The sequence below is a fragment of the Neolamprologus brichardi genome, chromosome 3 (assembly GCF_056152115.1).
Source record: "Neolamprologus brichardi isolate AB-2024 chromosome 3, ASM5615211v1, whole genome shotgun sequence".
Lineage (NCBI taxonomy): Eukaryota > Metazoa > Chordata > Actinopteri > Cichliformes > Cichlidae > Neolamprologus > Neolamprologus brichardi.
This window is the reverse complement of record NC_142106.1, coordinates 15,229,661-15,252,456: the sequence shown is the minus strand read 5'-3', so window position 1 is coordinate 15,252,456 and position 22,796 is coordinate 15,229,661. Positions and strand designations below refer to the sequence as shown.

Below are 22,796 nucleotides of genomic sequence, written 5' to 3'. Positions count from 1 at the left end.
TTTAAATTCTGCTCCTTATTTGTATTATTCACATGTAGGAAATGATAGTGGCGATCCTAAATAATTAAGTCTGCATCCAAATCAATCAATCAATCAATCAATCAATCAATCAATCAATCAATCAATCAGCACATGTATGTAGCACAAAGTGGACTGTTCACCCCACCCCGCCCTCCAACTCACTCCCCACACTCTCATTAACATAAACGATCATGGATACATATCCCCCCCCCCCCCCCCCCCCCCCCCCCCCCCCACACACACACACACACACACAAACACACACAGTTAAAGAGTAAAATTGGGCTGGGCACACATGAGCCAGGTGAGGAAACACTATCACAGGGAGCCATCACAGACCGCACCCACCAGGCTGGGCACACAGCAGGAGGGAGGCAAAGAAGCCCCCCAGCCAGGCTGAGAGGACCCCCAGAGCCCCATCAGCCACGGTCGATCAAAGCCCCGGTGCAGAGAGCCCCCTCCGAGGAAACACTGGAGATATGACCCAATAAGAATATATACAGGATAAAAAGATAAAATAAATAAGAATGGGATACAATATAAATATAAATAGCGTAAGAAGTTTAAAAAAATGAATAAGAATAAAATCAATAAATATTAGGTAAAACCTAAATTAATAAAGTAAATAGAATAACAGGATATAATAAATAAGCATAAAATAAATAAACGTTGGGTAAAAGCTAAATTAAAAAGGTGGGTCTTGAGCCTGTTCTTAAAAACATGTACGTTCCCTGCGGCCCTGAGCTCCTCCGGCAGGCTGTTCCACAGACGAGGATCATACCACTGAAACGCTGCCTCTCCGTGAGTATGTGTCCTGACTTTAGGAACAATCAAAAGGCCAGTACCAGAGGACCTCAGGGTCCGCAAGGGTTCATATGGTAACAGCAAATCTGAGAGATAAGAAGACATTTAAAAACCAATAAAATAACCGATAATCGATCCTGAAACACACGGGGAGCCAATGCAGCGATTCTAAAACCGGTGTAATGTGGGCCTCTGGTCTTCGTCAGCACACGAGCTGCAGAGTTTTGTAAAATGTCATATTTGACCTCTGACCTCTTTGAAGTTGACCCTAAATCATGTTACATCTTTAAATAAGGTATTGTCAAGAGAAAGAGAATGAGCTTCTCAGTTAGTCCGAAATATACTGAGTTTGATATGATACAATAAGCTATTCATGCCCACTTAACTAACCTTATTGCTAAACATTTATTGAATCCTACATTATGTGGATGTGTCTTATATCCACATAAATACTTTTTAAAGTATGTAAAAGTATGTTAAAAAGCGAAGAAATGGAGGTTTAGACTCTCTGAGTGTTATTTGTTCTTCGTATTCCTTCTGATTGATTTATTGCTTCACATTAATGACGTCAATGATAAAATTTATTCAGAAGGAATAGCGTGCGTTAAAGAACACAATGATTTTTTACTTATTTAAAATGCTGACATTTTTCCTGAGCCAACTGTCAGAGACCTCAGAGGAGCTGAGTGTGTGAGATAGGAAATATAAATATATATAAGTGCAGCTGTGTTACACTCATTTAGTTTAGAATGTATGCTGCTAGACAGACATGCTATATTTTACTGCATTTTGCTAATTTGACAATTATAATTACAGATTCCTTTGCAGATTAAGATTTGTTGTCTTAGAGCTTAAAAAAGTCAGATTCATTAAAGTGCGGGTTCTCGGCAATAAAGGAGTCTCTGTACTGTACAGTTTGCAGTGAATTGAATGCTGAATGCAAACATGACTATAAAATTAAACATCCACCATTCACATTCATAGTAATGGGTTTAACCTTTACATCACGGAGGTGTTGGAGGCTGTGAACCACTTTCTCTTCTTTGTGCCCATTTGTAGACACAAATGTTGTTATGCACATATAGTAGCTGCAGTTACAGATTAATGCATGGTTACACAGTCAAAATGAATGGTTTGTTGTTATTATAGTCATCGCCAGGATAATACGAGTCAATTCAATCTTATTTATATATATAACAGCTGCCTCAAGGCACTTTATATTGTAGGTTAAAGACCCTACAATAATACAAAGAAAACAGAGAAAACCCCAACAATCATGTGAACCCCAGTGAGGAGGCACTTTGGCCACAGTGGGAAGGAAAAACTTCCTTTTAACAGGAAGAAACCTCCAGCTGCGACCAGTTGGGGCGTAAGCCAAGTCAGACACAGGCAGTATAATCAATAGTAATAATGGATTGGATTTATATAGCGTTTTTCAAGGCACCCAAAGCGCAATGGTTGCACAATGCCACTATTCATTCACTCTCGCATTCACACACTGGTGGAGGCAAGCTACGGTTGTAGCCACAGCTGCCCTGGGGCAGACTGACAGAAGCGAGGCTGCCATATCGCGCCATTGGCCCCTCTGGCCATCACCAGTACGCGAAAAGTGGTAAAGTGTCTTGCCAACGACCAGGACAGAGAAACCGGGGATCGAGCCGGCGACCTTACGGTTACAGATACGCTTCCCAACCCCCTGAGCCACGGTCGCCCCATTTAGTGGTTGTACTAAAACACAAAAACACACAAATAAGTTCAACAAATGCACAAATGATGAACACAAAAACTATTTAGACGATTTATTATCTATTTATGAACTTCACTGCCAGTGAAGCCTAAAACACTGTCAATTTTTTCACAGCGGCTCCTCGACTTTTAGTTGAGTGTTGCGGCTGATGGAGGTGGGGACTGCTAAAGATTTGATTTAACACCTGGAAACATGGCTGGAAATGGAACAGCACCCTCTGCTGGCTGGACTGTATACTTTACTGTAAACGTTAACTGAAGCTCACTGATGTAAATCCAAGTTTTTAGTGGTTCATGTTTCCTCTTCCCAAAGTTAAGCATATGAGCAAAACTTAGATTAACTGAAGACAGAAAAAGGACAGCATACCCAAGCATGGACTGGACATTCACATACTAACATATTTGTCAACGTCATTTTAAATGAACACAAGTTACATGTGAAAATGCGGAGGGACATTTTTAGATCTAGAATTGAATTTGAAAAGGAAAGCTTTAAAATATGAATGCTATAGGTTTTAATGAAATGCCAGCGGGAACAAAGCGTACACCACAACATTGATTATGTCAAGTATCCTACCTCTTCCGTCTGCATCCAAACAAAACTGCAACCTCAGCCGAACAAACACATAACAGCTGAAAGGTCAGCGTGATAGTACGTGTGTCAGGCAGAACTACGCAATACTGACATGATAATCTCAAATACGCCGTGTACTCAGATGTATCTTGATAAAGTGACATTGGGAGTTTTTCAAGCTCTTCTTTGCTTTAGACCCAACAGTTCTGACATGAAGGTAATCATCCAAATTTTACATCCAACTATGTTCTCTTCATTCACGTTACCATATCATAACCTACAGTTATTACAACTGAAGCTGTTGTATTAGCCACTGAAACAGTAAAGCATCTCAGTGAAAACAAAACCTCTAAGTCTCTAATTCTGTGCACCCCACACTTTTATTGTTTAATCCCACTGATCACCAGCCATTGCTCAGACTGCTCATATTCATTTTGCATTGCTGACATGTGTGTCTCATGTATGACAAAAGATTAATACAACAGTTGGCACAAGGAGAGAACTGATGGTAATTTTTGAATTTCTTTGATACAATATCTCTGGCTTCAAAGACTCAAGCCTCTGGACTCTGTCTATGTCGTCTTTATCATGGCAGCCTTGAAGACGTTGTTTGTGTATTTGTAGCTGCACAAAGATCAGGAGATGCAGCTACACAGGGGAAAAAAGGCTAGAAAGTGCCCAATTTAAACCCAATATTTCTCATAAGAATGAAGATGGACCATAGTAGGAGGGTACACATCTGCAGATAGCCATTAAATGTCAGTCAGTACCTGCTGATCAAAATATACAGCCTCAAATCACAGCAACTGTCACCTACAAGTGTGAGGCAAAGACCCCTCAATAATAAAAAGACAACCCCAACAATCAGATGAACCTCTTTAAGGAAGCACTTTGGTGACAGTGGGAAGGGAAAAACTCCCTCTTAACAGGAAGAAACCTTGTGTTTTAGCTTTGGAAAAGGTGGAATCTTTAGAGGGAGGTTTCCATGATTTAGCACCGCTGTGGACTCCACCTCCACCCCTTCACTCCTAATGGGTGGGGACAGCAGCGAGGATCCACGTAAAAACAGAGACAGCTGATGGTTCGCTCCACCTGCTGCAGAATCACCAGAGAGCCTACTGAACAGTAGCCTTCAGCCACCTCATCCTCCTCATCCTCCATCCGAGCTGCAGAAGGTAAGAGGATCTGCACATGACTGACATCTGCAGACATGTCCACAGCTAATAGTCTTTCAATTCACCAGATTTCATTCCTCATGATTGTTCATACATCAACGTTATCCCCAAAACAGAAACAAGTGAGAGGAACTGTAGGGTCAACAATAGCTTCCTGTAGCTTCATTTCAAAACAAAAGCCACCTAGAGTACCGTATCACACGCTGATGCCAATTTTTACTGTCTTGGTTTGAAAAATCCAAACCTTATAGCTGGTTGCTATTAAAGTTTAAGACTCCCAACAAGCTGTGTGAGCAGAACAATACAAAGAAACAGTCTGAGTTCAGGGCAGGCAGGCTTTAACAGGAAGAATAACAAAAATGAACTCAACTCAAGGGTGAATTTTGGCTCCTTTTTAAAAGCAGTAGTTCATAGTTGAATAGTTTGGAGTCAGAAATACTCTTTTAACCTTTAATTTCAAACTCTAGTCCGACAAGAGCCTTTTTCCATGGACTCTGACACAATGAAACCTGTAAGACAACATTTTAAAGAAACCTAATTGATTCAGCAGTATTACATCATAAGCAGTTACTTCCTCAATTCCCAACAACAAGCATCAGCAGCTCAGCCAGGTTACAGACTCTGGTCAGACACCTACTGCAGTACCGCCTCCATGGACTTCATAGACAGTTGTCGTCACCTGTTGAGATTCATGGTTAAAGTAACTCAGTCTGTGTTAGCTGTTGATAAATACGAACTATTGCATCACCTCTCAAAACCATTTTAGCATTTCCTGTCAAACTATCCTGTCAGTTTAAGTCGGGGCTACATTATTGTGACTTATTTTTAGGAGCGCTTCGTTTTTGTCGTACAGTCACGCCCACCCATTAATTACATCTTAAATGTAGGTTTGAAGACAAGGGAAAAAAATACTTAAATTGTGCTTTTTTTACTATATTTGAGCACTCAAAGTGTTTTCTTAACACAAGAACATTTGCCTCATTCATATACACATTTATACAAATGCTTTATTCTGTGCCAGAGTGCTTCTAAACTAATATAGATGCATTGAGGTCAACTCAGGGTTCAGTACCTTGTCCAAGGATACTTTTAACATGCAGACTAGAGGAGCTAGGGACCTTCCGGTAGCTGGGCCAACCGTGATAAATGGACCTTTAAATTGGTAAATGACCCACTTTACCTTCCAAGCCACAGTGACCTGTATTTGAAATTTATTTTGTATGGCCACTCATGTCATATCAGGTCTGTAAAACACTTAGGCATTGTGGGTGTGTTTTCACCACGTGTTGAGAACTGGAACAGCAGTCTGGAAACCATGTTTGAGCATGAATGAACTTAAAAACAAAGATAAGAAGGACATGTCTTGCATCAAGGTGACCCCACACATGAGCATGCTCACAAGATAAGTCATATTTTTATGACTAGTTGGGAAAACATTATAACAAAAGTTGTGGAAAACAGCGAGTATATAGTCATTCCATTATATTGCTGTTAAGAGGCCAGTCGTACCCTCTCTGTCAGATACTCATTCAAGGTAAAAATGTTGTTTACACTGACAGTTTTTGTTAGCCTACAGCTATTTCAGGTTCCATGGTGATGGAGTAAATTTGATTCTGTATAGGACTTTGATGTTACAGTTTGATTGTGGCTGTTACTTTCTGTCCAATCAGAAAACTTGTGTCTTTCAGGTCTCTGTGAGCTGATGGTCCCCCCTCCAACATGCCCCACCCTCTGCTCTTCCTGTCTGCTCTCATTGCACTTGCATGTAAGCATCGGCACAGCAGCCTAGAAGACCTGAATAGAAAGAGCATAATTAAATCTGAACAGTATAAGAATGAAAAAGCAGAAAGTGTTCATGGGCAGATATTTCTGCCATCTTCGTAAAAACTGCTAAATGATGACATCATGGTAGAAGTGTCGACCTTTCATGAAGTCGACACTTGTAGTACCTTGTAGTACCATATCACCCTATTAGAGCACTTCGCTCTCGCTCTGGAGGCCTACTTGTTGTTCCTAGAGTATTTAAAAGTAGAATGGGAGGCAGAGCCTTCAGTTTTCAGGCCCCTCTTCTGTGGAACCAGCTTCCAGTTTGGATTCGGGAGACAGACACTATCTCTACTTTTAAGATTAGGCTTAAAACTTTCCTTTTTGCTAAAGCATATAGTTAGGGCTGGACCAGGTGACCCTGAATCCTCCCTTAGTTATGCTGCAATAGATGTAGGCTGCCGGGGGATTCCCATGATGCATTGAGTTTTTCCTTTCCAGTCACCTTTCTCACTCACTATGTATTAATAGACCTCTCTGTATTGAATCATATCTGTTATTAACCTCTGTCTCTCTTCCACAGCATGTCTTTTATCCTGTCTTCCTTCTCTCACCCCAACCGGTCGCAGCAGATGGCCGCCCCTCCCTGAGCCTGGTTCTGCCGGAGGTTTCTTCCTGTTAAAATGGAGTTTTTCCTTCCCACTGTCGCCAAAGTGCTTGCTCATAGGGGGTCATATGATTGTTGGGTTTTTCTCTGTATCTATGAAGCGCCTTGAGGCGACTTTTATTGTGATTTGGCGCTATATAAATAAAATTGAATTGAATTGAATTGAATTGAATTGAATTGAATTGAATTGAATTGAACTTGAACGTGCAGTACTTCCTGTTAAGGTATAGCTCACACCCGTCGTCTCGTGTCTGCATGTTTTCAGGTGCTCAGCAGATAATTACACCGTCCTCAGTGTTGAACATCAGCTCATGTCCCATCACGTATTATGGAAAGAAGTATGAACAAATCTATGTGAGTAGAAACGTGATGTTTCAGAAGACCATTGTTATTTATTGATGAACTAAAGCAATCCTTGACTTATGTGTAACATTTTCAATTACAGCTCAGTAATAAAAATGGAAATAGTGGAGTAATATGGTGGAAACAAATATGTAAATAGCAAGTCATTTAATTACCATTATGACCAGTGATAATGCCCATGTAATTATCCTGTATCAACAGCGGTTGTAGACGAGTTGTAACACTTATGTAATTGTGTAATAAGAGGCAAGAATGTGGCAGTAATGTGGAAAGAAATACACACCTATGAGGCAAAACAGTTACTAATTATAGAGTAATTTTTGTAACACTGTAATAACCTTTGGTAATATAATGATACCATCTCTGCATTCAAGTTTTTATATACTGATTTGTGGTAGTAACCTCATAATAACAAGTTAATATTGAATGATGATTTTAATATATAAGGAAACCATTAGTGTACAAAGTTTGTTCTTGATGTTTGTCTCGGACTTCCCCAGGTGAACAGCACGACTGAAAACTTTGCGCTCTGCTTTGATGGTTTCTTCAAAACTCAAACTGGAGGAGATTGTCTTGTGGGAACTGCAGTCAGCTATGTTACCTTACACATAAATTCAAAAAATTCAAAATTGGAATCACAAGTCAACCAAGAAGTGCCATCAATTAAGGCCACTATGAAATGCAACTTGGAATTCTTCATGGGATACACCAAGGCGACAAGTGTAAGTGTTGTTGATTGACATGAGAAGTCAAACTTGACTTTTAGAGTCCACAGCTTACAATTAACTGCTAAAACAATGAATTCAAGCATCCTGATTGTGTCTGGATCTTTGTTCACCCTTTACAGGCCGATTTGTATCTGTTAACTTATGGGAAACAAGCAGCTCTATTTGTGCTCACAGATGTGACAACTAAGGTGGTGAGTGTGAGTTTGTATGTAAACACTTGTGTGTGTACTTTAATATGATAGAACCATTTTATGCACCAAATAATCTGGTTGATACTTTTCACTCTTGGGCTGAAAGGTACGGAGCCCCGCAGGGGACATGGGAGAAAAAAAAATTAAGACGGACTTTTGCGAGATCTCGCAAAACTAACTCGGGATCTCGCAAAACTTTTGCGAGATCTCGCAAAACAAACTCGGGATCTCGCAAAAGTTTTGCGAGATCTCGCAAAACAAACTCGGGATCTCGCAAAAGTTTTGCGCGATCTCGCAAAACAAACTCGGGATCTCGCAAAACTTTTGCGAGATCTCGCAAAACGAACTCGGGATCTCGCAAAACTTTTGCGAGATCTCGCAAAAGTTTTAGCCGCATTCTTCCCGTTAGCTTCGAGCTATCGGGAGGTCGAGACCTACTACAGCCGGGAGGAACACCGCTTTCCCGGCACATCGTGCCTCGACCTCCCGGTCGGCTTCGAGCCAGCATCCGAAGAATGCGGCTAAAACGTTTGCGAGATCTTGCAAAAGTTTTGCGAGATCCCGAGTTTGTTTTGCGAGATCTCGCAAAAGTTTTGCGAGATCCCGAGTTTGTTTTGCGAGATCTCGCAAAACTTTTGCAAGATCCCGAGTTAGTTTTGTGAGATCTCGCAAAACTTTTGCGAGATCTCGTAAAAGTCCGTCTTAATTTTTTTTTCTCCCATGTCCCCTGTGGGGCTCCGTAGAAAGGCACATATAGTTCACAAATCTCACAGCACATGAAAATGAAAAACACTAAATGGAGACTGGGCGCCATAACCAGCCACAGCTGGCTGCTTTGCATTCCCATACCACTGTTTGCGCATTAAAACGTGTCAGATATTTTGTGGTATTAGTGTTTTTACCCCTGAATCACTGTTCTGCATTAAGTGTAGGGTGTAAGTCTGCTGTTTACCTCAGCTCTCAATGCGTCCACATTTACTTACTCTTTATGAGTAAGTAAACTGTGTTAAGTTTGTGAAAGGAGTCCAATACGAGTTGATGAGTCAGTGAAGCTCATTTCTGTGTGATGACAGTATATTAAAAAGTAGTTTATGAGGTGTACTACGTATCTGGCTGGCCACTAATCAACGTACATCTGGAAGTACAACATTCTTCTGTCATGGTCTGCGGTGGGTGGCTGGAATTTCCATAAGGCTCCTGAACTTACCTGGGATCCGCCCCTGGGCAGGGCCAACTCCTCCAGCTCCTGCACACCTGGAGCCTATTACAGGCAATCAAGCCAGAGGGATTTAAGCCACACGTTGAAGTTCATTCACTGCCAGTTTGTCATCAACACATTTGCTGTATTCAGCTTGGCTCACGCGCCGCCTCTGGACTCAGGATACCAAGCAATCATTTTGAAAGTCTCTCTGTGCCTCACCTGCCTGCCCTCCTGCCATCACACTCCATCTGAAGCCCTGGATCTCAGGTCAGCCTTTCCACGCCACTCAGCCTCCCCTGGATTCTCTCACCCCCCTCTCAACACTCCATGTCCCCTACTGCAAGTAAGAATTGCTACCCTTACAACTTGCCACTTCAGAGCTGCCTCCACTACCTCCCTAACTCCACTATCTTCTCTCTTCAGTGTGACTGCTCCCTGCTCAGCTCCACTCGGCATCTCAGGCCTCATTCCCTCGCCCTAGCCACGTTTCCCAGGCCACGCCTCGTCAAACTCCCCGTCTTATTGTTTTTTTGTCTTTGCTACGTTTTTTGCACTTAAGCCTAATAAATTGTTACATCATCTGCTGTCTCTGCTCTGGGTTTCTGCACCTGAGTCCTGTTCAGTACAGGCCACTCGGCCCCGTGACATCTTCTTTTCTATTAGATGACCTACAGATTACTTACTGCACCTTTAATATGTCTGAAATTATTTGCCTCAACTCTGAGATCATAACATGAGTTTTGTGCGGTTCTGCTTAGGACTTGGAAGTTTACATCGGTGGTATCAAAGTGACTACAGTGTACAAGAATACAATACAAGATATCAGTGGATGCAGACACTCAGGTTGGTGAATCTCAGGCTCATTACTTTGACGTTGGGATGTTACAGGGAGTGCTGTGCCTTTCTGCTTGCTCTTGTTGGTTTTTAAACTAAAGTAAACCGTCCATCACTTCTCAGGTATTGCCTATGAACCTGACACTGTGGTGAGCTCTGATCCAGAAACCTGCTCCAAACTCACCTGCTCTGAAACTGCAGTCCTTGAAACCATTGGTTGTGGTCCACTGGAGCGTTGTCAAGGAAACAACACGTGAATATAACCCCATTTATATTTAAAAGAAAGAGCTGATGCGTTAAGGGATTTTTTTTTTTTTATGTAATTTAATTATTTGTTTTTATTTTGTGTATTTGGTCTCTTCCTCATCAGCGGCTTATGAGGTTAGTGGTTGATTGTTTTCTTCTTTGCTTCCATCAGCTGTGTAGTGGACACCACCTGTACTGTGACTGGCCCAACTGTCATCAACGTCCACGGCCAACTCAACTTCATCAAGGATCGGTGTGCTTACTCTCTGGTTTCTATTCCGTCAATCCCAAACTTGTACCTCGTGGCAAATTTCAGAGACCGCCGTCGTGAAGATGTGAGCTTTTTGGACAGCGTGATACTGCGTCTAGATGGGTCAGGTGTTCATATTCACCTGGAACAAGGCGGGAGAGTTTGGGTAAGCTGCCTCAGGCAAGCTAAGGGTACATCTTTAACCATATTGCCATGTACATTGTTGCAGCCATTCCCCGACTCTCAATGGTGCTCATGGCAATTAATTAATGGTCATGACAATTCGGTCGATTGTTGGTCAGTGGTGCAAGTTTAGGTTATGCAAAGAAACTGCTGTGTCTCCTCGCATCTTTCTTCTCAGGGCTGTTAGAAGCAGTTCTTTCAGAGCTGCTGAACTCAGTGGTTGTTGCTGTGAAATCAGCCTGTTTGTGTGTTTGACATGTTTCACTCAATGTTTCCTCCACTTTGTCTCTGCTGTGATGCAGCTGGACGACTCCACACTGACCCTCAGCAGCTCACCTCAGCTGGTTCATGGTGTGCAGCTCTCTAAGGACCAAACTGGAGTCACTGCCAAGCTGTCGCTCTCCAACCTCATCATCTCTGTCTTCTTTGACGGCTACACCGCACAGATCCTCTTAGAAGGTACAGAAGATAAAGTTTTATTCATGTAACATAAACTGTAAACTGTGCTGTTATTTAATGATCTCTCTGTTTGATTATTGATGCTGATCTGACTCATTCTGTCCTGATCCTGTGCAGGACCTGCTGGTTCATCTGTGGAGGGTCTGTGTGGAAACTCCAGCAGGTCTCTGAGTGACCTGAGGCTCTCTGAGTACAGCTCCACCAGGTAAGACCTCATCACAAGCTCAGAGTCCCTCTAACTGCTGCTGCTGCTGTGTCCAAATTCATGGGCTGCATCCTCCTGAGGCCGCATTTGTAGACCGATTACATCACAGCGATGCGCCGAAGGCTGTCCAAATTCGTAGACTCCTCCGAATGCAGCCGACAAATGCGTCCTCCTTTTCCCCGAATTTGAAGGATGGGTCGGGTGTGTCCTTCTTGGCCCACCATATCCCAGAATTCATAGCGCGGCCCAGCCAAGCTCCAGTTTCCGGCAATGGCGGCCGCTACTAAGTTTTAAAATTACTCTTATTAATCTTTCTGGGCCACAAAAAAAACTTTAAACATATTTTCAGGCGAGAATGTGGGTTAGCTCGTTGATAATTAAAAATGAACACAAAAAACGGAGAAAGATTTCGGGGTCCATTTTTGATTTTCGTGCCGTGGCGCTGACAACCGGAAATACTCTGAATTAAGGGCGGGAGTAGATCGAGAAGGCTAGACCGTCCAATTCCATAGCCGTTTACTTCCGGCCTACCCGACCTCCTGAGGACCCGGCCCACGTAGACCGCGAAGGCCGGGTCCTCAGGAGGATGCAGCCCATGAATTTGGACACGACCACTGTTTGTATGAATGAGCCTGAACTTTGTTGTTTGTCACCCCCTAGCTGTGAGATGCAGTACAGTGAGCCTGCTGACAGCACGATCAACTGCACCAGTGTGACTGAACGGTGAGCAGACTGATCCACACAGCAGGAAACATCTGTGTTGCACCTTGATCTCTGTGGTACTGCAGCACAGATAGAAGATAAACACATCTGATTACAGATGATCATTTTATTGTCTTCAACTTCTTCTTCTGTCTGTGGTACAGCTGTAATCTCCTGAAGGAGGCGCCCTTCTCCTCCTGTAACAGTGACATCGACCCAGAGCCCTACATAACCGCCTGCACCGACACTTTGTGTAAATATCCTGCAGTGGACGGACTCAACTGTCAGTTCCTGAAGGCCTACGCCAGAGCCTGCAGTCTACACAACCACGCTCTGGATGGCTGGACATCAAAGGCCGGCTGCTGTAAGACCTTAATAAGACATTAATAAGCTCTCCTTTGTTAAAGAACCGAACTGTGGAGTTTTAGAGCTCACATGTTTTCAGGATAATACATCAGTGTGTTCCTCTGTAGCCTCTGAGGCCTTCTGTCAGGACAGGACCTGCAGCGATCACGAGTTCTGTGGTGAGAAGACGGTCGGTGGTGACACTCGCTGCTTCTGTCGGACCATTTTTGCCTCCAAGTACCAAGAAAACAACTCTTTGGGTATGACAGCTGTGATATCATCATGACAACAGGGCTGAATAATGGAGGAAAACTTCTAACTGTGATTTTTCTGACTGATATTGTGACGTTCAGGTGATCCAACGGTCTGCAAGGAGAACTCTGCTTCACTCACTCTGGTCGGTTGTCTCCTGGAGGACAAAGGCATCGACTACTCTGCCTTACAGCTCAATGACCCGACCTGCAGGGGTCAGATGGATGAGCTCACCCACATGGTGACCTTCAGCTTCAACAGCAGCAACAGCTGTGGGACGGTGGTCACGGTGGGTTTCATCTCCTGCTGTTTAAGCTTTGATCTCTGTGAATTCTAAATTTTTTGGTCATCTGAAGTTTATACCAGTCAGTCAACATCTTAAAGAGTATCAGATGTTAAAGATGAAACAATGAAGAACTTGCCCAGTATCTGATTGTGTGACCCTGCAGACCAACAACAGCTACGTCATCTATAAGAACACCATCAGGAGCCAGAGTTACTCTTCTGACGTTATCATTCGCAACGACCAAGTCCAGATCGACTTCTCCTGTGTTCACAGTCAGCCGAACATCAACACTGCAACCTTCAGAATCAGAGACTGGTTTGTAGTGGCTGCTAGGTATTGTTTGAATATGTGTTAAAATGTGGGCATTGTTAACAGTGCAAATGTGTGCATTCTGCAGCTCTGTTGCACAGAAGATCTCATGTGGAGCTTGGAATTACACTCTGATTATCAAGGCCTACACTGACGCTGGGCGGATGCAAGTTGTGCAGCTGAACAGTGAAGTTAGACTGAACCAGAGGATCTGGGTAGAGCTGGAGACTAATGGGCTGGATGGAAGCATGGTCACTGTGGTGAGCGACTCCTGCTGGGCAACCAACCAGGCATCACCTACCAGCAGTCCAAGACATGATCTGATCATTAACGGGTGAGAGAGACTCAGAGTCACTCATAAGTCCTCTTTGATCACCTTTATCAGCTCCTCAATAACGTGTATTTTTGTGGTTTTGAAAAGCTGTGCGAACCCCGCTGACCTGACAGTGGCAGTGGAGGAAAATGGACTGGGAACATCCACCTTGTTTTCGTTCAACATGTTCCGGTTCACTGGGGGTTCTGGTGAAGTCTACCTGCACTGCAAACTCCACCTGTGTCCCAAAGAGGAGACCAGCTGCATACCGGTAGGCCTCGCTGTCAAACACTCGTAGCAAGCTTTACCATCCCACCTGTTAAAGGAGGGCTTGAATTTTTATGCACAAACCTAACCATCTATTCATTGTTCCAAAGCACACCATTAACATATATGGTCATATATAATCATTTTGGTGCTTTAAGTAAAGCAGGTGCATGTGTTACGTTCTAGCTAAACACCTGGTTTATTACCAGATTATATTCTTCTGTACATTTTTATCCTCACTTAACTCCACTCACAGCACAACACTGAAAACAAGAAGTGAATTCAGTTGTATTTTGTTTGAACATTCAGAATTGTAATGCAGCAGCTCGCAGACGCAGATCTGTTGGATCCAAATACGAAGGTGAAGCCTCCATCGGCATGTCCTGGACTCATTAGGTAACTTCAGGTGACAAATCTAATGAGTGGTGTAAGAAGTAAGATTGGCTGCGAACTAGGGATGCAATGATACCAATTTTTTCAAACCGATACGATACCGATACTTGGATCTGAGTACTTGCCGATACCGAGTACAAAGACCGATACTTCTACCACACACACACACACAAATGCAATGAATTGGAAGACAGGTTTTATTTTATTCTCTGCCGATAATAAATAATATCTTAAGAAAAATGACCACAAAAAAATTTCAAGTAAAAAATAAGCACTTCTGTTAAATTATTGCAGAATCTCCACATTGTAATTTTACAAAATATCACTGAACTATTGGCACTGTCTCGAGCTTTCAGAATAATAAATAAACACTTCTGTTTGGAATAAAATAAATACAAATTAGGTTTGAGAATAAAATAAACTTTTAAATTATTGCAGAGTGTCCATATTGTAAACAAACAAACAAAATAATGAAAGTATTTGGCATTGACGAACGAACTCCCCATCTGCCCGTGGATCATCAGTCCACTGTGCCGTTAAACCGAGGACTGACATCGTGCACACACTGCTTGTCTTTACCTCTTCAGAAACTTTTGGCACCATTATCTCCCTGATGTGTGGGCGGCTGGGAATTTCATATCGCAGCTCGAGTATGCTGAGAAGACGGTGCAATCCTATGTTTTCCACGACCGGCATTGGCTGGTCATCCAGAGCGATAAAATGAGTCAGAGCCTCTGTTATTTTAACTGCCCGTGGATTTTCTCTTGACATTTTTCTTCGCTTTTCCAAAACCCGAGTTAAAGTTGGCTGTTCCGGTCCACACTGCTGACATTTTGTTTAGCCTATACAGCAGCCTCCAGTTTCTCTTTTTTATCTGGAGCCGCCAGTCTCACTCGTCTAACCCTGTGCCTGTTTAGCGCGGGAAGTCCCCCTAGTGGCCAATCTAAAAAACTACAACAAAAATGACAATCCACCCTCTGATTAATGAAATAAGTTGGTATCGGTTCGTGGTATCGGTTAACTTTTACGAGTTAACCGATACCACATTTTACAGTATCGGTCCCAATACCCGATACCAGTATCGGTATCGGTGCATCCCTACTGCGAACAGAGTCACGAGAGGGCAAGAGTGTTTTTCAGTCGCAGTTTGGTTTGATTATCTTTCCAGGTGGTTTCCATGCTGACTACGACTGAATGACCAGTTACCGACCAAATGCTGAACATTGTTTTTGAGGACAGTGTTCAGCAGACACACAGAGAGACACTACTTTACTCCATCTTTTTATTCAATTTTATTTATATAGTGCCAATTCACACCAAAAGTTGCTTTGAGGCACCATATATTGTAGAGGCAATATATGGTATATATCATATATATGGTATATATGTGATATAATTATCTTTATTGTTGTACTTTCTGCCAAAAAAAATAAATAAAGAATGTGGCAACAACCAGCCTGAGTTTGATTCTTCTTTTCTGGCTCAAACACCATTCAGGTAGAAATCCAGTAATTATCCAGCTGAGGATTTCTCCTTTTACGCCACCTAATGGAGTCAAAAGCGTACAGTGTATCACAGGTGATTTGACCAAGTGTTTTTAAGTTTTTAGACTTTTGTTTTATTTATGTAAATATTCTATTTGACTCTTGGTTTACTTGTTTATGTGGTTTCCTGCATTTTCCTTGTGCCTTGATTTTAGCTACCCTTTCATTGGCTCATCCTTCAATTTAGTTTACCTGTGTCTCGTTATCCCCGGCTTTCTCCACTTCCCCTTCTCCGTGTACATATATTAGTGCTGTATCGGACTTTGGAGTCTGTTCATCTCATCTCGGTGTTTCTGCAAGCTTTACGTTTCAGTTGTTTATAGCTTCCCCCCCTTGAGCACACAGTTTTTGATGAAAACAGAGAGGTGTGACAATAGCAAACAGGAAACTAAGGTTGTAGGAGATGAGGCAAGCACTGAATTATTTTAAATCTTGTTAGGCAGAATTTAGAAGTTGACCACACATGTATACAATACTATGCACCCCAGATTATTTCAGAGCATTCAAAACAAAACAAAAACTAAGCTTTATGCAAAAAGACTACAAGAATTTATGAATTTTTTGGGATGAGTTTTTGGGGTTCACTTTCTCACAAGAAGAACGCCGGTGAGATTTGATCCAGGAGTTAAAATCTGTACCAGATCGTGCATTTTTCAGGATGTCAGTGGGGCAGTTTGAGCTTTGGTTCGCAGAGTTGGGAACACATCTGTGGAGGCAGAGAAGTAATTTTAGGGAACCGGAGCAGCTTCTAGCTGCGTATCTGAGGTAAAATAAAGGCCTGAATACTTGCAGATGATTTTGAGCTTCTAGAAATAAATTGAACACATCATTGTTGAAGTGAGAAATGTATCTGGTGACTCAAAGTCCTCCTAGAAGCAAGTCCTTCCACTCAGAACAGTTTCTTAAAAGCCTCCTGACACTTTAAACATTGGAAAATTTTATTTCAGTTGGTTGGTTAATGTTTTTGCCAAGTACTCTTTAAAATACCAGAATAGAGAGGATGGAGGATTTAAGTTTATTAGATTGATCAGTATTGCTGAACTATGAAATATTTTGAGTGCAGTGTATTTTTTGCATACAGGTAAAACAGAATAGCTTTAGTGTTTTGTTTTTTAAACTTACAAAATGCAGCAAGATATTTAAAAACGGTTTTAATGATTAAAAAATACACTATCGGATTCGTATCGGTATCGGACATAAAAAGTGGTATCGTGCCATCTCTAGTATATATAGAATGTGGCAACTGAAGTATACACAGAGGGAAATTCAGGGAAGTGCAGACAGCCATGTAGAACGAGACCCAGCTGAACTAAATTATCAACAATGGCACAAGGAAAGCACAAGCACACCAACTCAAAATAAACCAAAAATGTCATAATTATATGTCAAGTTTATTTCTAAAGTACATTTAAAAACTACAGCTGATGATTAAAGTGATGTACATCTAAAAAAAATAATCAAATAACATAAAACACAATCAAAGTTTAGATTCAACAGTTTTTCCAAACAGTTAGAGTTGAAGCATTTGCAGAGACAATCCTGTCTTTCATCCCTGACCACCAAATACAGCACAATCCTGTCAGAGCTTCACAGTGCAGCGATAAAGCTGTGCTGCACAGTGGGGACCTAAACATAATCATCAAATAAATGACAATGATAACACGATCACATGCTTAACTTGTTACAGACAAATATACACAATACACCTTTTACATCCTGTCAGAAAACACTGGAATTCACACTACACCTAAAAATTTCCATGTATGGTGGATCCTAGATGCACTCCAGCTGTCGATGGTGTACTGCCCACAACTCAACAATGGCCTCTGGGAACAGACATAAATAAAAAGTTGTGTAATGTTCTCACAATCCTGTCCAACCTTTTGGAATGAGGTCTGTCACACTAGGTGTTTTGGCGAGACGCACTCCAGAAAATATGCCTGTCACCTTTTCATTGACATTTACATTAATTTTAATGTAAATCAAATTAATTTGATTTGCATTAATTAACATTAATTATGTGCAACCACATAATTTCCTCAGGGATTAATAAAGTATTCTGAATGTGTCATTTAGTTCACTAATTAGTAGCATTTACCTTCACGACAGTGGTGATGTCTTTCAATTTGTAGCACAGCAAGTTTTTTGTGTTTTTGATTCTGTGAGAATCGCTCCACATGGTTTACCCAAAGTATGTTGATTTCCTCAAAATCAAATGTGAAATGCGCCCTTATATCTGCTCTTCTCTTTCTCCCAAGCCTTGACATTCTAGATGTCTCATCCAAGTTTTTATGAATCTCAAAATACCTAAAAATTGTCCTTGTGTCCTTGCATGATGATACCGTAACTAGTTTTGTGTTTTTGCGAATATTTTGTTGACTCCTTTTTTTTTTTTTGCCTGTCCCATTTGGTTCTTTAGTCGTCAGAATTGTTGTCTGAAGACCAACAAGGATACCCAATGGATTTATTTTGCCAAATGGATCATCATGGCATTGCCGTATTGGTCCATTTGATAAACCTTTTATTATTTATTTTATTTTATTTTCAGTTGTTACAGACGGGACAGACATGAGTGAGGGATAGGAAAGGTAGAAAGAAAGAGGAAGGAAAAGAAAAACAGAAGGGGAGAGGGACAGCGAGAAAGGGAAAAAAATCTCCTGGATCACCTGTTGAGAGAAAAAGAATAGAAAACAAGCAAAAAAAACGAAAGCAACATACTAAACACAACACCATCACATTAATCTAGCTAAGTGTAAACAGCAGTAAATACTAAATATTGAATGTTGTTGTGCAGCACGCAGGACAGACAGCGCACAATGTGCTTTGAAGTAGCAGCCAAGAAAGGTGTGATTTAACTCTATGAACAGTGAACACCTGTGTGCACACCTGTGTGGATCAGTGCGGTTGTATTCAAATGGTTTCCCCATGTAATGCTCTGCAAGAGCATTGACTCTTTTGTTGACTCCTTTTAAATAAAGGGGGTTTTCACATACTTCACTCAAGTAAAATTGTAAAAATTGTAAAGTTAAATTTTCTACATTCCCCACTGGTTCCTGGTCCCTAAAAAGGTACCGTCTGAGCAGAAGCAGATGTAGATTAAAGTTGTTGTAATATGATGGCATTAACAGGACTCTAACAGTGTGAATACACAGTCATCCCAAAGATGAGGTGCAGTGAGGGTGACACGAAAACTTTCAGTGCATGCAAAATGACATCATTGCACTGAAAGATCATCATTTTACACTCGGCTCCACCAAAATCCCATCTCGATGCAGTCTGGCCAGTTTAAAATACGTGTTCTTGCACAAGCACAACCAGAATACCATGGTAAAATGTCATGTGATTGAAAAAGTGAGACTGTGATGAAGATGATGTACATATGACAAAAATTAAATTTTTGCACGAAATGCATTTTGAAAGTACACATAGTGTACTTTCTGTGGTGCAGTTTGTTAGCCCGAGTACATAAGCATACGCCGACAGATGTTCACCATCAGAGAAGCATGTACAAACTTAACGGTTCTTGATTCAGAGCCCAAACGTCAGAGTAAAGGAGCTTTCAGAATGTAAAGTGCGTGTTGTTGTTAGCTGTAATAAAATCCCAGTGGGAACAAAATGTACACTAAAGTCCTTATTATCCAAACTGTTCCACATCCTGTATCTGTGTCTACACCGAATCAAAGCAACATGACGTATAATGGGGTTTTTCAGATGAGTGTGTCAAGGACTGATAACAACTACGTAACACTGACACGATAACCTGTAAACATGCTGTGTACTCAAATGCATCTTTTGATATTTCAGAGGGCTGATAAAGGGACTGTGGGACCTTTTCTATCTGTTACACCCAATAATTCTGACATGAAGCTGATGCTAATGACACTTACTAGAGATTTTTGTCAAACATCAGAAAACCTGCTCACAAAGGATTGGATCAATGGGTCAGTGAGTCCAAAGACTAAGCACAACAATCCTTCTAACATCTTTAAATGTAATGACCAATATTTTACATCCTGTTATGTTCCCTCCATTCATCCGCTAAAATTTAAAATTTGGGTTAAAATTTTTCAAACTTCAACATGGCATGAGTAAACATACTAGTTTTCTTAAGTAAGCCTAAATTATTTCTGTTTCAGAATCAGAATGAGAATCTTTATTGTCAAGAACAACAAAATTGTAATCAAACCCGTCCTGAAAAAAATACTTTTTTATTAAGCCACAGCTGTGCAAATGATCTAGTTTAACTTTAAATCCACAAAACTTGTGAAATAAAGTTAAAACTGAGGATTATCTTTCAACTTACACAGACACATCGTGTCAAAACCAAAAGAAATCAGTTCAGACTTGAGAAAAAGACTTGCTGAGGCTCAGAAAGCTGGAGCTAAAAATACAACATTAACCAAAATTTTCCAAGTGTCAAGAACTGGAGTGAGAAGGATCATCGATACATTCAAAGACAGCCAGACAGTTCAGAACAAGCCTGGCAGAGACTGGAAGGAATAGATCTCAAAGACTGGACAAAAAAGGATGATCTGATATCGTCGTGTTGGTGTTGACCCCAGATCATCATGAAAATGTTGTTCCAGGTTCAACATTGCAAGTGACCAATCACATTATTGTGACGTTATTCTTTTGCGCACCAACCCATTCGTGCATTTATGAAATTCCAATGTTGCAAGGACAATATCCATTCTGCTTAGCGTTTATTAAAGGGTTATGGTCAGGGTTAGGGTCCGTTGATCGGCGGACAAAGGCCGTTTCTCGCAGCTTAAGTACAGTTTTTTGTTTTACGCCGGTTTTTCCCGAAGTCGCAAAAGTATGACATCACAACATTCTGATTGGTCACTTCCAATGTTGATCCTGGAACAACCTTTAGTATGATGATCTGGGAACAACACCAACACGACGATATCAGATCGTGCGGACAAAAAACTAGTGAGAGACGTGTCTAAAGACCCCAGAACAACCAACTCCTAGTGAACTTCGTCCCCACAGTGAAACACGGCGATGATGCTTCATAGTGGAAGGAAACATGAAGAAAGAAGGAAATGTGACAACCCTGAAGGAAAACGTCAAGCATTTAGCAGCAAAACTGTGCTCAGGTCTTCACTTTGTCTTCCAACATAACCGCAAAACAAAACATACGTGGCTCCTTCTGGAGGCGATGAAAAACCAGCTCACCATGAGGCTGCACAAAGTCCTGACCTGAATCCTGCTGAACATCTGTGGAGGGAACTGAAGACCGAGCTCCATAAAAGATGATCGTCAAATCTGGAGGTGCTTGAGAGATTTGCAAAAGAAGAATAGGCTGGGGTGACTCGGTTCAGGCTGTTATCCAACAGAGACCACACACAGCGGACTGTTAGCATCACTGACGCTAATAATTCTGACCTTGCTAGTTTTGTGTTTTTGCAAAGTAAAAAGTAATGCGAGCATTCAAAATAAAACCAGGATGTTTGAACACGCTGTTTTAAACATTCCTGCTCTGTTTAATGAAATGTTCATTGAGCGACTAATGACCTACAGTGAAGTGATCATATTAGCCAGTGAAAGAGTGACGTTATTCCATTTTTACCTATAACAGTGACCGATCTGTGTTTAATTCTGGGTAACTCACTCTTACTGCTTAACCCTTTAAAGCCGGTCAGAGCAGACACGCTCCATTTTGCGTAACTATTTTTAAATCCCGGTAGCACTGCAACCACGTAAGCTAGCGCAATAATTTTTTTTGCATATGAAACCAGAGGAGTTGTACTTACATCTTATGCCATCAGCTTGTCCTCGGTCACAGTTTCCTTCCACATATAGCTTTGCAAAAACTGCATAAAAAGCACTTGCAGCAACAAAAACATAATATTCCAGAAACACGCTTTGCCGATCCGATCAGCTGTTCATAACACTTCCTAGGTTGGAATAGACGTCAGCGCGAACTATCGCATGTCCGCCATTACTTGCCCGAAACCGGAAGTGACGTCATTTTCGCAAAAATGTAGTCTTTTACCATCAGGGCCTCATGAGCCTATACTTGTGTTTTTAAAAGTTATCTTTGACTTTAGGACTTTCTGTGTCGTTTCTGGGATGCTTAGGACTCATATTGCACTGCTGGAAATAGTTTATTTTGATGCATATGCTGCTTTTTTTGCAAATTAGCACTATAATATTTATTTTCGTTTTTCCTGCAGTATATAAAAATTGGTGTATTTCAAAAATAAAACTATGAAGACACTCAAAATAAATTTCCTGTGGTGGGAAACTATTTTGTGCAACTTTTTTGTATTTGCAGCTTTGAGGGATAAGCCTCTTAAATTTCTCTAACTAGAAATATATGTTAAAAAAGCAAAAAAGATTTTCAATTTTTTTGTAGTTTATTGCACTTTTTCTACAATTTATGTAATTACTATGCACTTAATGCATACATATTATTAAAATTTAGGCTATAATGGTTGTATTGATGTATAGCAACTTGAAATGCTCCCAAAAATGGCTCCACAGCATGTAAAAATATAATATAAGCTCTGGCAGACTTGGTTCTATGGTAGGTCTTAAAGGGTTAATCAGTCTCTCTGTAGCTACTCAGAGTTGTGTTGCTGGCATATGTGACGTGCTTCTGAGAAAAATTGATTCATGTATTAATCTTTTGTTTATCTGTCAGCACAAGGAGTGAACTAAAGGCATTTTTGTTTGATACGATATCTCCGGCCTCAAACGTTCCAGCCTTGGCACTCTCCTCCATCTCTGCCATCTCTGTATCTCGGCGGCCTTGACGACTTTCTTGCCCGTGTGCACTTGTGTTTGCAGCCACGTGGTGATTAGAAAGCTGAGATTACAAACGGGACCGAGACAAGATGTTGGTCACTAGAAAAATCTCAGCAAGCAAAGTTCATAAGGAATTATTTCTCATTTTATTCCATTTAAGAAGACATAAATGTTATATGCTGAAAGGTTTCAAAAAACACCTGAAGCTCTCCGGGGCT

At 41.3% G+C, this 22,796-nt stretch overlaps 1 protein-coding gene across 1 annotated transcript; it reads left to right on the top strand.

Moving 5' to 3' along the window:
* Nucleotides 1-7,788: 7,788 nt before the first annotated feature.
* Nucleotides 7,789-15,556, top strand: LOC148103612 (alpha-tectorin-like). Its single transcript, XM_087838158.1, has 15 exons — nucleotides 7,789-7,836; nucleotides 9,993-10,077; nucleotides 10,192-10,321; nucleotides 10,487-10,730; nucleotides 11,050-11,206; nucleotides 11,324-11,411; nucleotides 12,072-12,134; nucleotides 12,278-12,477; nucleotides 12,587-12,718; nucleotides 12,812-12,999; nucleotides 13,160-13,311; nucleotides 13,394-13,639; nucleotides 13,727-13,889; nucleotides 14,195-14,281; nucleotides 15,447-15,556. Exons 1-14 carry the CDS (start codon nucleotides 7,789-7,791, stop codon nucleotides 14,279-14,281), a joined length of 1,983 nt encoding a protein of 660 aa, XP_087694284.1. The 3' UTR covers nucleotides 15,447-15,556.
* Nucleotides 15,557-22,796: the final 7,240 nt, after the last annotated feature.